The 16157-nt window shown below is 39.4% G+C and overlaps 2 protein-coding genes across 2 annotated transcripts in view; both read right to left on the bottom strand.

The window, feature by feature from the left end:
- Positions 1-2138: 2138 nt before the first annotated feature.
- LOC100561265 (RNA-binding protein 45) lies at positions 2139-15972 on the bottom strand. Its single transcript, XM_008118217.3, has 9 exons — positions 15882-15972; positions 11920-12021; positions 10902-11105; positions 9525-9704; positions 6373-6502; positions 6049-6085; positions 5255-5397; positions 4552-4752; positions 2139-2930 (listed from the first exon to the last, which is right to left on the bottom strand). Exons 1-9 carry the CDS (start codon positions 15886-15888, stop codon positions 2912-2914), a joined length of 1023 nt encoding a protein of 340 aa, XP_008116424.2. The 5' UTR covers positions 15889-15972; the 3' UTR covers positions 2139-2911.
- Positions 15880-16157, bottom strand: part of LOC100561460 (uncharacterized) — a 54956-nt gene continuing 54678 nt past the window's right edge. Inside the window, exon 21 of the mRNA XM_062962881.1 lies at positions 15880-16055. The gene's annotated coding sequence lies outside the window, so the exon portion shown is untranslated. The remainder of the gene's footprint in view (positions 16056-16157) is intronic.

Below are 16157 nucleotides of genomic sequence, written 5' to 3'. Positions count from 1 at the left end.
GATCACATAGCTTGAATATTATTATTGTTGCTATTACTATTGTATTTAGTATTTAATACTATTTAAATACCTCAAATAGCATTATTGTTGTTATTATTCAAAGTTTGTGCACATTGGAGAGATTGAATATTGTTGTTGTTGGTATCATCATCCAAAGTTTGTCCATACCACTCAATCAAATAGCATTATTATTTATTTTATGACACAGCAAACAAGATAGACATGCTGGATTTCATTTTCCACGGCCTACATCACATAGTCCTAGACACTTGGGAAGTGTTCGACTTGTGATTTTGTGATATGAAATCCAGCAGTATTATTATTATTATTATTATTATTATACCATATCCTGCTGTCATCGGAGGCTCTCCATCATCCTAAGAATGGAGTAGTTAACTTATGCCTTCCCTTAGCAATGTAAGACTATTAAAACCCACTACTTTCTTGGCAAATGACAGACAAAACAATGAATACTGCTTTTTCTGTAAAGTATTAGCATTGGAGACGTTAATCAATGGACCAGGTGGGAAATGTCTTTTTCTGTTTTTCCATCTTTCTTCTTATGTTTCTGGAAAGGGTCTTTGGTTGTTCTTCACTTGTATCATCCTAGAAATGTTGGGTTTTCGGGATGAAAATTTGCAAGGTTTACCATCCCTGAATTTGGGGCTATCTTTTTATTTCAATGAGCACCTGAAAGTTTGGATATTATTTATTATCATCATCATTATTATTGACACAAAGACAAGAGTCTGACACAGCAAACAAGATATATATGCTGGTTTTTTATCACAAAATCACAAGTCGAATGCTTCTGAAGCGTTTAGGACTGTGTGATGTATTTTTGGATGATGTGCGCAGATCCCAGTGAAGTGGCCTTTTGCAGTTGACAGATTGTAATTTTGTCAATGATGATTGTTTCCAAATGTCGGCTGAGATCTTTTGGCACAGCACCCAGTGCACCAATTACCACTGGGACCACTTGCACTGGTTTATGCCAGAGCCTTTGCAGTTCAATTTTGAGGTATTGATAACAGTTAATTTTTTCTTGTAGTTTTTCGTCATTTTGACTGTCACCTGGTATGACGACATCAATAATCCAAACTTTTTTCTTTTCCACAACTGAGATCTGGTGTATTGTGTTCCAGAACTTTGTCAGTCTGGATTCCAAAGTCCCACAGTATTTTTGCGTGTTCATTTTCCAATACCTTTGCAGGTTTGTCATCCCACCAGTTCTTTACTACCGGCAGATGGTACTTGTGACATACATTCCAATGAATCATTTGGGCCACATAGTTGTACCTCTGTTTGTAGTCTATTTTCTTACAGCAGCTGAGGATATGATCAATGGTTTCAGGAGATGTATTTAGGAGATGTGGATGGTACTCACAGCCTGCAGGCTGAATCCGTCTTGCCATGTCCTTATATGCAGCCCTCTTTTATTTATACTTTTTGTATAGTTTTTTTTAAAGTTTGTATTGTTTTAAATATGCTGTTACATGCCTCGAGATCCATTATTGGGAGAAAGATGGTATATAAATGAATAGCAACAACAATAATAATATAATCAGCACTCAGGAGAATATATGGAGCCTAGTAATGTTCTCTGGAGTATCAACTGCAAGGATTCTAAGCTGTAATGGATGGCTTTCACAATTCATTTACTGGTTAAGAGTATAAAATATTTCTGAGCTTGCAAATGTGAACGCAAACTGATGGACATATTCTCTGTCTTGCTTACAAAATAGCAAACAGAACAGACTTCCACCTTTCCAGAACACCGCCCCTTCTGAAAATACCATGCACATCTACACCACATGTGGCAGTGTAAGTCAAACAAATCTTTGACAATGCTGATCATAAATGAGTTTACCAGCAATTTTTGTGCATTTTAGCATATATCCAAATCAAGGAAACGCTGACCAAGCCAAACGAGTTCTTTTCTCACCACCATCACACCTGAATACTTCAATGTGTGCAGCATTTATACATTTGAAGCAAAAAAAATTTTTTTTTAAAAAAAAACCCAAACAGCTTTATAAAAAACAAGTGTGGCCCTCCTGTCTGATTTATGACCTCAAAGACAATACAAAAAGGAAAAGAGCATCATGAGGGTGGAAAGGCCAATCTAGGAAACAATATCAGAAATATTTACTTTATTCACATTTCTAATTACAATATTTAATAATGCCGGCTTCAACACCACAGTTGTATTAATTGGATACATCTGTTGACAAATTATCCCAGAGTATAACCCAACACACAATATAGTCCAAGTAAAGCTTTTTAAAATCTTTTTTTCCTCTCCAGAAGTACAGAAAATAGCTTCATGTGTTAACACTGTAAAGGGAACTGTTCCTTAAAATAGCTTAATGCAATTTTAAGGGGGAAAAAACCCCAAGCATCAGATTTCATTGTGGTAGTTTTGTTTACAAACATTGGGCCCGCTTTAGCAGATATATTTTGATGTGCGCCATGTTGCTACATCTATCCATTTCTGATGTTTCAAAACAGGAGAGATTGATGGTATTTTCTCTTAGTATGATGCAACTCTCGGCTGTCCTTCCTGGAGTTGGGTCACAGTGCCGTCCTTACCATGCCAGCCACAGGAAAGGCCTTGCTTGAAGGGAATACGCTTTGGCTTCTCCTTAGCAATTCCCACCTCATGACATGCTCCTCTGGCCAGTCTTAATCCTCCATACATAGAAGAGCTTTAGGGAAAGACTTCTGTTCTGCTGATGCTGCTGGCAACTGCTCTCCCTGGAGTGAGGTCCTAGTACTTTTCCAGTCAATAAGGCCAGGCAATTATCTGAAGGAAGCAGAGATGTATCCTGAAATAATGGCCTCCTGTAGCATTTACTGACTTCTGTTCAGTCTCGTGGTTACCAAATTATCCCGCCACATGCTGGTTTCCTTATGCTGTTTTGAAATGACTGAAAAGTTAATAAAAAAACAACAATCAGGAATTGACCATTGCCCCACTCCTGCTCTATGTTTTTAACTTCTCTATGAAGCCACAGGTCAAAGTCACCATTAGTTTTTAGTGCCAATTTCATCAGTATGTTGGTGACACTCAGGCCTGTTACACTGGAGTGTGTTGAATGAGAGCCTATGAACTGAATTGGAATATCAAAAACACAGGCTTTGGATTGGTGGTTCCCAACTCCACAATGAACGAAGTGATTCAGTCTGGATACGGTTGAACTCCCCCTGAAAACACAGGTGCATCGCTTAGAGGAGTATTCTCCACAAAATCCCAAGTGGCATTTCTAGCAAGCTTTTTCATGCTGTAGTTCTTCCTGGATGAAAACTTAGTTACAGCAGTTTGCGCTCTAGTAATAACCCATCTATATGACTGCAATACACTCTTATGTGGTGTAGGACTGCTCCTGTGGGCACCATGGAAGCCATTTCATTCTTGGAGATTTCCTTAATGGAGCTTCCATGGCATTAATGTTGATATCATTGTAGCACAGCATCAAAGCTTGGCTGTTCATCCCAGCATTTGGGGCTAAATTAGTTTTAGCCACTGGGGTTCAAATTCTATTTTGATTTTAAAAAGGTGATCTGATATTATCCTAAGACATTCTGAATAAGGGTACAATATAAACATTTTGACAAACATAACTTGATATCCGACTCCAAGGCCTTACAGACCATTCATTCCCACCCACCTGCATCTTGTCACACATACCGGTAGAGTCTCACTTATCCAACATAAATGGGCCGGCAGAACATTGGATAAGCGAAAACATTTGATAATAAGGAGAGATTAAGAAAAAGCCTATTGAACATCAAATTACATTGTGATTTTACAAATTAAGCACCAAAACATCATGTTTTACACCGAGTCTTCCACTTGCTTGGGAGTGTGGCTGCACTTGTGTTGTTGGGACATGTTGGCCTGCTGCATATTGCTGCCTAGAGAAACAGCTGTGGATCTTGGCAAGAGGCAAGCTGCGTTGGATAATATAGAACGTTGGATAAATGAGACTCGACTGTAAATGCCAAGATATACATCTACAACTTTATTCACACATACTTACTTTCCATTCACTTGCAACTCATTAATTAACTCCTGCAGAAGCTCCCTTTTAAAAAAGCTTTGAATACAGACAGGAGCTAATCTCTGTACCAACTGGAGATAAACCCTTTTCACCATCCCACTGTAGAGAAAAGGGGCTTTTAGCACTGGACTTCTGGAAAGGGAAAGGAAGACTATCTGAAGAAGAAACTGGCAGGCCAAATGGAGGAAATGGAGGCAGACCAAAGGGAGGCTGACCGAACTGCCTTTATGTTAGCATACCACCACCGCCCCTTTCTGCTAACTGAGCTCACAGATAATGTCTTAGAAGACATTATCCATCTAGTCTGATTTTCATGTCAAGTGGAAACATAATTCAGATGGGAGTCTAAGCCATCTCTGCTTCTGAAAGGATCGGATTCATTTCCTAATTTATGTTAGCTTTGATCCTTTACTGAAGAAAATCTCTCAAGCCACTAAGCTACTCAAGATGAGCTGTGACCAATGCAGTGCCAGAACCAGATACTTGCCTCACTTGGTCAGAAAGTCCCTTGGCGTTTACTGGAGTCTCTCTAGGCAAAACTGCCAGTTTCATTTCCAACTTCACACCGTTCACTGTCTTGCCATGTAACACTGCTATGGCATCAATAACGCTTGATTCCTCTGCAAATGTTGCGTAAGCTGTGTTTTCCCCAGGGATAAAATGAACATTTATAAAATGTCCAAACCGGCTGAAATGAAACAGCAGAATAGAAGCAATATATATAAAATTAGATATGAAAACAGAAGAGCATGTTGTTTCTGATTTTGTACATATATCTAAGTGCCTAACATATGCTCCATGCATTTGAGGAAGGAAAATCTGCTTATGGAACTTATGCTACAATAAATTAATCTCCTGAGATGTCACCACTCTCTTCTTGATGCTATTACGAAACTCTTGGAAAAATTGTTGTATTTTGATAAGCTTTTATTACCCTTCACTGTAAATAGCTATAGCTCTAACCTTCAAAACATGGATTCCAGAGGATGCTCTGAAGTTATTTATAATGTCATAACTATGCTTAAACCTAATAAGTAATGGCAGAAAGCATCCATCAGTTTGTTTCCCTCTCCCTAAGATCCCACACTATTACAGCATTAGACCTTAAATAACAATTTGTTACTCAGATGCAACCACAAAATTAGCTTTAAAAGTTTGTATTTTTTTTAAAAAAAATTCAGAGGCCTTGCCTTAATATATCCTCCAAGATGTCTTCAGGTAAAGGGTAAGGATTAAATGTGATGTAAAGCCTTTCTCTCACAGGAGAGTCAGAGGGAGCTTTCCCTTTGCTTGAAGGAAGCTCAGCATCTGTTTGGAGACGACGGTAAGAACTCTGGGGGAAAAGGAATCACAGTCAACATTTTCATTGTAAATCCTTTGTGCTGTACATTATGAACAGCAATCTCATGCTTTAGCCTATTAGCGGGAGATGTAGGTATCATGAGGAGGAAATAGGGAAACTTGTTCCTGCTAACCTTGTGGCAAAAGCCTGACTTTGGAAGCAACCCAGTAAAGTTTAGGATGATGACCAAGTTTACGAATGTTGGGCCACTGTACTTTGCAATGGCTCAACATTTGGAAACTTGGTTTTCTTACTGGGTAAGACTCAACCAACATTTCTGACATCAACTGGAAACCATTTAAATAAACAGATGTTACTTGTAATTTCTGGTTAATCAAACTATTCTGACAGCAAAGCGTGCTAGGGTAAAAGGATAATGGGCAAATGCAATAGGAATCAAAGGCTTCCCCATCCAAAATACACAAACATGAAAAAGACATTTTTTTTCTTATGGGAATTTCAGAATTCAGATGAAATTATAAAACTACCAAGGTAAACAAGCCCACATTAAAAAAATAGCTGATCATGGCATAAATGTTAAGAGAGCGGCATTATGCATTTTAAAGAATTTACAATGTTTGCAAAGGAAGACGTCGAAACTACAGAAGACCCCTGAAGATGAAATAATAAACTATTACATACCGTAGAAGGCTTCTGTTTTGCTGCTGACTTGATAAGGCTATAAAACAGATTAAGATATTTTTACAGCAAAAAGTAGTATTCTAGAGTCTTAACACAATTTTATTAAATGTAGAGAGGGAGAAGTTTAATACACGTGGTGAATGTTCAATGATAATTATAAGCCAAATACAGCTATATTCAGTATCAACAGGAATTTCATCTGTACCAATAAGATTACCAAACACTTACTCATCTCCCATCCAGAAATCAATGCAAATTTAAAAATACTTAACTTTGGTAATATTTCCCCCTATTATTACAATCCTTAAGATACAGTCTACTTACTTTCTTTGAACTGTTCCTTCTTCAATGAATGTGACAATCAGCCAGTTCCCAGAAGGGTATTCAAAACCATGCAGTTTATGTTTGGCATAGATAGCTGATGCAGCATTATTGTACTGAACCACTGCATATACTATGAACAAACAACAATATCTCTTTTAAATATAGTAAAGTTTAAGTTTGACCTAGCAACAAAATACCTGCTAAAATTTACAGGGCACTTCCAAATATGATGCTATTTTTGATAATTACTAATTCAATCCTTGGCAAAAGAAATAATATTTTAACAAAAAATAAAAATTTAGTGCCAAATCAACTCTTCTGACCTTACCAAAACTAGCTGTTTCAGAAACAAATAAGTATTGATTAAGTAAAAGCTGATATTCGCAGTCCAATACTTGACATGTAAAAACGAATTTGACAATATAGTATATGGCCCTCCATGTTCTGGCGAGGGGCTCATGAAGAAAGACCCAGAAAATGGGCAGCTACACATCCTTGGGCTACATCCAATTGTTATTCAAAACTAGAAGAGATTAACTGGATCTATGAGCTCAGTTCATATGTAACCATATTCCTACGAATCCAAGAGGTACCACCTAGTTGTAATTAACTGACAAATGGATTTAGGCCCTAGTTAGCACCAGTGCATGTATCAAAAATACTATGTTGCCATGGGGAGGATGGAAAAGAAAAGGAATTCAAAATGAGGTGCAAAAAATTGCAAAAGTATGGTCCTTTTTGAATTCTCCACCTCTTTAAAAGATTGAGGCACTTTGGAGAGTATTTCAGTTTGCAAAAGAGTTTTAGCTTCTAAAGTCTAGACCAGGGGTCCCCAAACTTTTTAAACAGGGGGCCAATTCACGGTCCCTCAGACCGTTGGAGGGCCGAACTATAGTGTTTTTTTTAAACTATGAACAAATTCCTATGCACACTGCACATATCTTATTATGAAGTAAAAAAACAAACAAAAAGGGAACAAATACAGCCTCAATGTTAATCATCATCATCATCATCATCATCATCATCAAAATAATAAAGAGGGTTGGAAGAGACCCCTTGGGCCATCTAGTCCAAACCCCTTTTGCTTTTGTGCAACAAAACATAATCAAAGCACCCCTGACAGTCACTCAATAATAATAATAATAATAATAATGGGATCTGCACACATCATCCGAAAATACATGACACAGTCCTAGACACATGGGAAGTGTTCGACTTGTGATTTTGTGATACGAAATCCAACATATCTATCTTGTTTGCTGTGTCATAATATAATAATAATAATAATAATAATAATAATAATAATAATAATAATAATAATAATAATACATCACACAGTCCTAGACACTTGGGAAGTGTTCGACTTGTGATTTTGTGATACGAAATCCAACATATCTATCTTGTTTGCTGTGTCATACAATGATAGTAATGATAGTCGAGGAAGGAGTGCACGGCGGCAGCGGCGGGAAAGGAGCGCGCAGGGCGAGCGAGGAGGCAGGGAAGGTGAGTGGCTTTTTCTCCTCGCTCGCCCCGCGCACTCCTCCCTCGACAGCAGCGGCGGCGGGAAAGGAGTGCGCGGGGCGAGCAGGCAAGAAAGGCACTCGCCTTCCCTGCCTCCTCGCTCGCCCTGCGCGCTCCTTCTTCAGCGGCAGCAGCGGGAAAGGAGCGCACAGGGCGAGCGAGGAGGCAGGGAAGGTGAGTGGCTTTGTCTCCTCGCTCGCCCCGCGCACTCCTCCCTCGACAGCAGCGGCGGCGGGAAAGGAGTGCGCGGGGCGAGCAGGCAAGAAAGGCACTCGCCTTCCCTGCCTCCTCGCTCGCCCTGCGCGCTCCTTCTTCAGCGGCAGCAGCGGGAAAGGAGCGCACAGGGCGAGCGAGGAGGCAGGGAAGGTGAGTGGCTTTGTCTCCTCGCTCGCCCCGCGCACTCCTCCCTCGACAGCAGCGGCGGCGGGAAAGGAGTGCGCGGGGCGAGCGAGGCGAGAAAGGCACTCGCCTTCCCTGCCTCCTTGCTCGCCCTGCGCACTCCTTCTTCAGCGGCAGCGGCGGGAAAGGAGAGCGCAGGGCGAGCGAGGAGGCAGGGAAGGTGAGTGGCTTTCTCTCCTCGCTCGCCCCGCGCACTCCTTCCTCGACAGCGGCGGCGGGAAAGGAGTGCGCAGGGCGAGCGAGGCGAGAAAGACACTCAACTTCCCTGCCTCCTCGCTCGCCCTGCATGCTCCTTCCTCGGCGGCAGTGGCAGCAGAAAAGGTGCACGTGGGGCGAGGGAGAAGGGAAAGGGCTTTTCCTCTTTCTCCTTGCCACACACACCTTAATTGGCAGAGGAGGAGGGAGCTACCGCCCCGCGGGCCGGATAAATAGCTCCGACGGGCCGCATGTGGCCCGCGGGCCGTAGTTTGGGGACCCCTGGTCTAGACCCACTACCATACCTGCCTAGCACAAAAAACAACCCAGATGGGTCAAATTTGTCTAACATTTAAACTGGAACAATCCCATTAACTTGTCTGTGAATATACAGGGTGTTTGAAAAAGAACTCCCTAGTTTTAAGTATAGACACAGATCAAAAATGTATCCTTTACTATGGTTCTACTATTTAAAATAGAAGTCATTAGGAAGTAAGGCAAAACACATGCTGATACTAAAGACAAGGTTCTGCAGCTCCTGCTGTGTAGTATATTAATTCTTACACAAATATGCCCTCAGTGTTTAAAACTAAGTCTGCACTATCGCACATGTGTAATACGAAGACTACATATGAATCTATGTTGGACTGTCATGTCATTAAGATTTCTGTTGCACTTATATACTAAAAATGACATTGTTTAATTGCTATCTCAGTGCAAAAGAGCATAGAAGCAAAGGAGTAATGTTTCCAAATGAAGACTTGCAAGCTCAAAATTACGTACTCCTTTGTTTCAAAGACATGTATTTAAGATGCTCTATCCTTCGAGAACAAATTTAGCAGAGTAAAATACCTGGGATTTCTACACAGGAAGTTGTAACAGTATAAGCAGGATATAATATTGCTTTCACCTCAAAGTAAACTATTCTGTGCATATGCTTGTGGGCAAAATCTTGTGCATCTTTCTACTTTTTTAAAAAAAACACTGCTCCATTACAAGTAGATGCTCCATGTTTCTCTTGGAAGTTATTACATTACCTCGGCTACTGTAAAGACCGTGAGACATTTCACAATACTCCATTCCTGGGATGAGATTTAAGAGGCTGACTAGTTGCTGTTTTTCAAATGGGAATTCCGATACCACCAATAAGCTCCTGAAAACAGAGTCTGGGCTTCTGGTTTCACTCTTTTCCTCACTTGCAATGTCTGGTGATTCCACTAAATGAAAAATAGTATAGTGACACCACTGAACACCAAAGAATGATTGGACTGTACAGATTTTATTCAAAAGAGAAACAGATAGTGTTTTTAGATTTATGATCCGTTCAAGTAGTGATACTGAGGTCACAATTTGAACTCAGCTTATATTATCCTACTATAGTGAGCAAGTTACTCCCCTGTACTTTAAGAGGGCTTGTTTCTTCTCTTGCACCACTCACATTGACTTTGTATTCAGAGAATTTTGTGGCTTTCTCTGAAGGCCAAAATTAGAAATTGATGTGATACTTCATTTATTCATTTGTGCATCTCAGTATTATAATTACGTTGATGATTATGCTTATTTATATCCCGCTTTTTTTCTTCACAAAGGAGACTCAAAGCGGTTTACATTATAAACCTTTCACTACAACTTAAAATCCACAAATATACAAACATCAAAACAGAATTAAACATCATTTATATTCAAACATTCAGTTAAAATCTATAAAACTGCTTAAAATGTATTTAAAACTAAAAACTACAGCACCCCTGACTTGATCTTTAAAATCTTCTTTAAAAGCCTGCCTGGATAAAAAAGGTTTTAGCCTGCTGCTGGAAGGGCAGCATCCGAGAGGGGGCCATTCTCGCTTCCCTGGGAAGATGGGAGCTCCAGAGTTGTGTGGCAGCCACCAAGAAGAAAGGCACTGTTCTCTCTCATTCCCACCAACAGGGCTTGAGATGGAGGTGGGACCAAGAGAAAGGCCTATCCTGAAGATCTCAGGGCCCAGACAGGTTTGTACACGGGGAAGCGGTCCGCCAAACAGCCTGGACCTGGGCTGTCTAGGGCTTTAAAGGTCATAAGCAACATTTTGAATTATGCCTGAAAACTGACTGTGGAGTTGCTGCCACAGTGGGGTTTGTCTGCTCTCTGCAGCCAGCTCCAGTTAACAACCTGGCTGCAGCTCTTTGGACCAGCTGAAGTTTCCAAACACTCTTCAGAGGCAGTCCCACGTAGAGCTCATTACAGTCTTCCAGATGGGATGTAACTAAGGCATGCACCACCGTGGCCAGATCTAGTATCTGATTTGTCTGAAAACATCTTTACATGGATGCAAGAAAATTTCACAAATTTTAATGGAAATGAATTCACTTTTGACATACCCTGTAGAATCAAAGCCTACACAGCCAGATTTACTTTTAAAATGTTCAGCTTACCTGAAGTCAATACGCTGCACTCTTCTATTCTGTGGTGGTCTGTTTCCTGTTCTGTATTACTCATATAGGAGTAATGCACACTCGATTCAGGTGACTTGGTCACAGGCTCATACGTAAGGGTCCTATAATCCATGCTGTCATCATAGTATTTGTATACATGGTATTCAGGTGCCTTCTTTACAAACTCGGGTGTGGTGCTGTAACCTGAAGCCAACAAACAATTGGACTGAAACTTTTACTGTATATCTTTCAATTCAGTTTCATGGATTACTTTCACCTTATACCTCAGTACGCTTAGAAAATCTTAAAGGGCAGCAACACAGTCCATATTATAATCATTTAAAACTTTATTACAACATACCTAAAACAATGAGATTGATCCCTTGTACTTTATTGATGTTTGTTCTCTGTTTTGCAGTACAGTGTTCCCTCACTACTTTGCGGTTCACTTTTCGCAGATTCGCCATTTTGCGGTTTTTCAATAAAATCTAAAAGACTATTATAAATCATAAAAAATTACAATTTACAGCCTAAGGAAGGGAGGAAGGAGAAGCCAAAGGGAGAGAAAAGGAGCCCAAGTGGCAACAGGAGGAGGAGGAGGAGGTGATTTATCAACACACGATTGGTTGATAAAGACTTAAAATAGTGTATAACTTCTAAAATTATGCATAAATATTAAAATAAATAGTGTCCCTACTTCACGGATTTTCACTTATTGCGGGTGGTCCTGGAACATAATCCCCACAATAAGTGAGGGAACACTGTACCCACATAGAATTTATGTATACTAGAGTCAGGTGGCTTTGCCTGCAAAACGTGGTCTAAATGTTCAAATCTAACATCACTAATTCATTACATACTTCTCATTTGCATTCGGTCTTGTAGAAAACTGTGTCTCTGTTCTCGGACTCTTCTTTTAGTCCTCAAGCAAGGCAAGTCAGGATTTCAATAAAAATCACCAATGTATACAGAGCACAGCATACAGGCTAAATTTTGCCTTTAAAACAGCACTACATACCCAAAGGAACAAAGTCACGCCCTTGTACTTCACTGCTCTCTTTCCTTGGTTCAGAAGTTCCAGGGGACATTGATTCAGACTCGGCCCAAATAGCTTTGTGACCTGGATTCAAGAAATCAACATGTTTCAAACCCCTGGCTTGTTTTTTCTTGCAGACTAATGTGTACCACATGTATTTCTATGCAATGTCTTACAATGTAGTGCTTGAAATGACTTATTGGATTAAAATAAAACCAACAATTAAGCCTAAAATTCACCATAGCAGACGGTGAATTAAAATGTCAATAGTTGCTAATAACAATAACAACAACAACAACAACAACAACTACAACTACTTTATTCTTATAACCCACCTCCATCTCCCCGAAGGGACTTGGGGCAGCTTACATGGGGACCAAGCCCAGAATAAAATAGATAATTCAAAGTACAAAATTAAAACACATAACAAAAAAACCCAATATAATTAATCAATTAAAAACCGAGGAAGTAAACACATAATAAAATACATAATTTAACATCACAAAACCAAACAGTGGGCATATTCAAACTTTCTCTACTAACATTGAATAGCCAATTACAGAGTCATTTGTCTCAGATTATCAAAACTAAATGTGAAATGGATAGAGTTTTAAAATCAGATTTTATACCAGTGTTTCTATAACCCCCAGTGTAAGAGATCCACTTGTGTATAATAGTCTAAGTAGAAATGAAAGAAGCCTAGGACACAACATTTTCACTTGTTAGGAAGTAAATATTAGTTTATGAAAAATGGTGACCAACCTTTAGAACTTTAGCAAAGTAGCTGTAGAGCTAAGAGGTTGAAAACAAACTTTTTAGTGTGTTTATATTCAGGTTCTCGTATGTTAGAATAGTAGCACAAACATGTCTACACTATATCTTAAGGATACTAATATAGTGATACCTTGATTTCAGAGTTTAATTTGTTCCATGACTGCGCTTTTAACTCAAAACACTCTTATCTCAAAAATATCCTTACTGGAATTCATTGAAATGCTATTAATCTGTGCCCCCCAAGACTCCCCTTTTTTGTTACGTGCTTTTAAATAAGAAAATGTACTTTATAAGTAAACTAGCTGTGCCCGGCCACGCGTTGCTGTGGCGAAGTCTGGTGGTCTGGGAAATAAAGTATTGAGGAATTGGTGGTAGTTAAGGTAAAGGGTAAAGGTTTTCCCCTGACATTAAGTCCAGTCATGTCTGACTCTGGGGGTTGGTGCTCATCTCCATTTCTAAGCCGAAGAGCCGGCGTTGTCCGTAGACTCCTCCAAGGTCATGTGGGATGACTGCATGGAGCGGCGTTACCTTCCCGCCGGAGCAGTACCTATTGATGCACTCACATTTGCATGTTTTCAAACTTCTGGGTTGGCAGAAGCTGGGGCTAACAGTGGGGGCTCTCTCCGCTCCCCCAATTCAAACCTGTGGCCTTTCGGTCCAGAAGTTCAGCAGCTCAGCGCTTTAACACGCTGCGCCATCAGGGGATATTATTTCCTAAAGGTTGTGAATATACAATATTTCTGATTGGTTTTTTTTGTTTGTTAGAGGCAAGTATGAATGCTGCAATTAGGAAAAATGATTAGGATGTAATGGCCTTGCAGCTTTAAAGCCTGGCTGTTTCCTCCCTGAGTGAATTTTTTGTTGGGAGGTGTTAACCGGCCCTGATTGTTTCCTGTTTGGAATTCCCTTGTTTTCAGAGTGGTGTTGTTTGCGATATTTTATGTGCTTCTACTGTCTGTGGCCCTGAGAAAACAGAGGATTTGCCAGACTTTGATGATGGGAATACTTTGTTGGGAGGTGTTAGCTGGCCCCGATTGTTTCCTGTGTGGAATTCCCCTGTTTATTTACTGTCCTGGTTTTAGAGATTATATTGTTCTGCATTATTCTATCCCAGTAATTATTTCATATTAAAGAAGAATCTCACTTATCCAACATTAGCTTATACAATGCAGTCTGCCTTTTCATAATCAATGTTTTTGTAGTCAGTGTTTTAAATTCATTGTGATATTTTAGTGGTAAATTTGTAAATACAGTACAGTAGAGTCTCACTTATCCAATAAATGGGCCGGCAGAATGTTGGATAAGCGAATATGTTGGATAATAAGGAGGGATTAAGGATAAGCCTATTAAACATCAAATTAAGTTATGATTTCACAAATTAAGGACCAAAACATCATGTTAGACAACAAATTTGGAAGAAAAAGTAGTTCAATACACAGTAATTCTATGTAAAAATTACTGGATTTATGAATTTAGCACCAAAATATCACGATATATTGAAAGCATTGACTACAAAAATGCGTTGGATAATCCAGAACGTTGGATAAGTGAGTGTTGGATAAGTGAGACTCTACTGTAAATACTACATAGCATTACTGCGCATGGAACTACTTTTTCTGTCAAATTTGTTGTATAATATGATGTTTTGGTGCTTAATTTGTATAACGATTACCTAATTTGATGTTTAATTGGCTTTTCCTGAATCCCTTCTTATTATCCAACATATTCACTTATCCTGCCGGCCTGTTTACGTTGGATAAGTGAGACTCTACTGTATATTTATAATCTTATATTATCTGCTCAGAACTGGATGATATGAGGCCCCTTCTTCACAGCTGTATAAAATGCACACTGAAATGCATTATATGGCAGTGTGGAGTCAAGATAATCCAGTGCAAAGCAGATAATATAAGATTATAAATGGGTTATATAGCTGTGTGGAAGGGCCTTGAGTCTACACTGCCATATAATCCAGTGCAAATTAGATAATCTGTGGAAGAAGCCTAAGTGAAGCCTAAGTCTGCCTGTCCCCTAACTGAAACCTGGCTGTCCCTTGGCTGGTTGCTAGGCAACCAAGTGGGCAGAGATTAGCCCTCTAAACTGGCAGCAATTGGATAAAAAAAATTATTGCTCTCCCTCTAATTAGGACTTTATTTTTCTTTTCTTTTTGTTGTATCAACCTTGAGGCGTGGATGATGGGTTGTGTTGTCAAATTTTGAGGTTGGGGGGCCTGTACTTTTGTTGTTTTGTGAATTGCCGTGATGCCATCACTCTTTTATATATATAGATACTGTATAACACACACATTCACATGAAACAATTAAAAAAGAAAGATCAACTTTAAAATAGTAGAAGCACATAGTTGTGGCAAGGAAACAAAGTAAAGAGGCAGGAGCACCATCTTCATACTGTACTCATTCCAACCTCCCTCCCTTTCTTTCTTCATGGAGCCAAACATACTAGGAATAAAAAAACCCATACAAAACCAACTAACCCAAACTTCCTTAAACAGAACAAGACCAAAGCAGGTAGCAATCTCCCAGAGCAGAGCACAAGGCATGAAGGTTCCTTCCTTGCACTGTACTCTCACACTAGTGCTCCCTTTGGCGCTAGCTCTAATCCAAAATGCTGCTCTTATGTCAAACTGAAACCTGGGCCAAGCGATGGCTGTTAAAATATTCTTAAGATGGGATGCTCTTAAGTCCAGGTTCCACTGTACAGTGGCAAGGGAAGTATTTATGTCTCTTCCAACAAGACTGTATTTTTAATTGGTAGAACTTTTATTCATAAGAAGAACAAAGGACTCTATCATTCTCCATTAGGTTCTTATAAATAAAAAAACACTGCCTTGTAATTTGGGGATGGGGCTAATTTCCAAGGAAGTTTAACAGCGCTCAACATTAATGTAAATATACACGTAAACCTAAATCTATGTAAAATTCTACTTAGTTACTTAGCTGGAGACTTTGATAGAGGAAGAGGTAAACTTTTTAAGAGAACATAATGTGTTGTACTTTTTGTCACTCTTTTATTGCTAGGGCTGCTTGGGATGTCTTTAAAACTTCGTGTATTCAGTGTCTAGATTGCATATATCAATAGACATATATATGATTTTAAGCAATATGATATAACAGTTAAGGTGCAGCTGCAAAAAATGAAATTTTACTCACCAAACATTTTGTGGATGGAGTATGAAGATGCTATTGGGATGCTGCCCACTGAAGTCTCACTTGTACCTTTAAATATCTTTCAGGAGCTTTTCTGTGAAGGATGCATATCACAGTAAGTTGTTGAACCTCAATATTTCAGCTACTTCCAGTAGTCTGCTTTCATAAGATAAACACCTACATTGAAAACAACGGTGATGAAATAAATCAAAAGGTTTAACTCAATGGCAAGATTCAGTTACCTGAAATGACAGTAAGGCCAATAGCGTCTGTACTTCT

This window comes from Anolis carolinensis, chromosome 1 (genome assembly GCF_035594765.1).
Source record: "Anolis carolinensis isolate JA03-04 chromosome 1, rAnoCar3.1.pri, whole genome shotgun sequence".
Lineage (NCBI taxonomy): Eukaryota > Metazoa > Chordata > Lepidosauria > Squamata > Dactyloidae > Anolis > Anolis carolinensis.
This window is presented reverse-complemented; position numbering and strand designations above follow the sequence as displayed.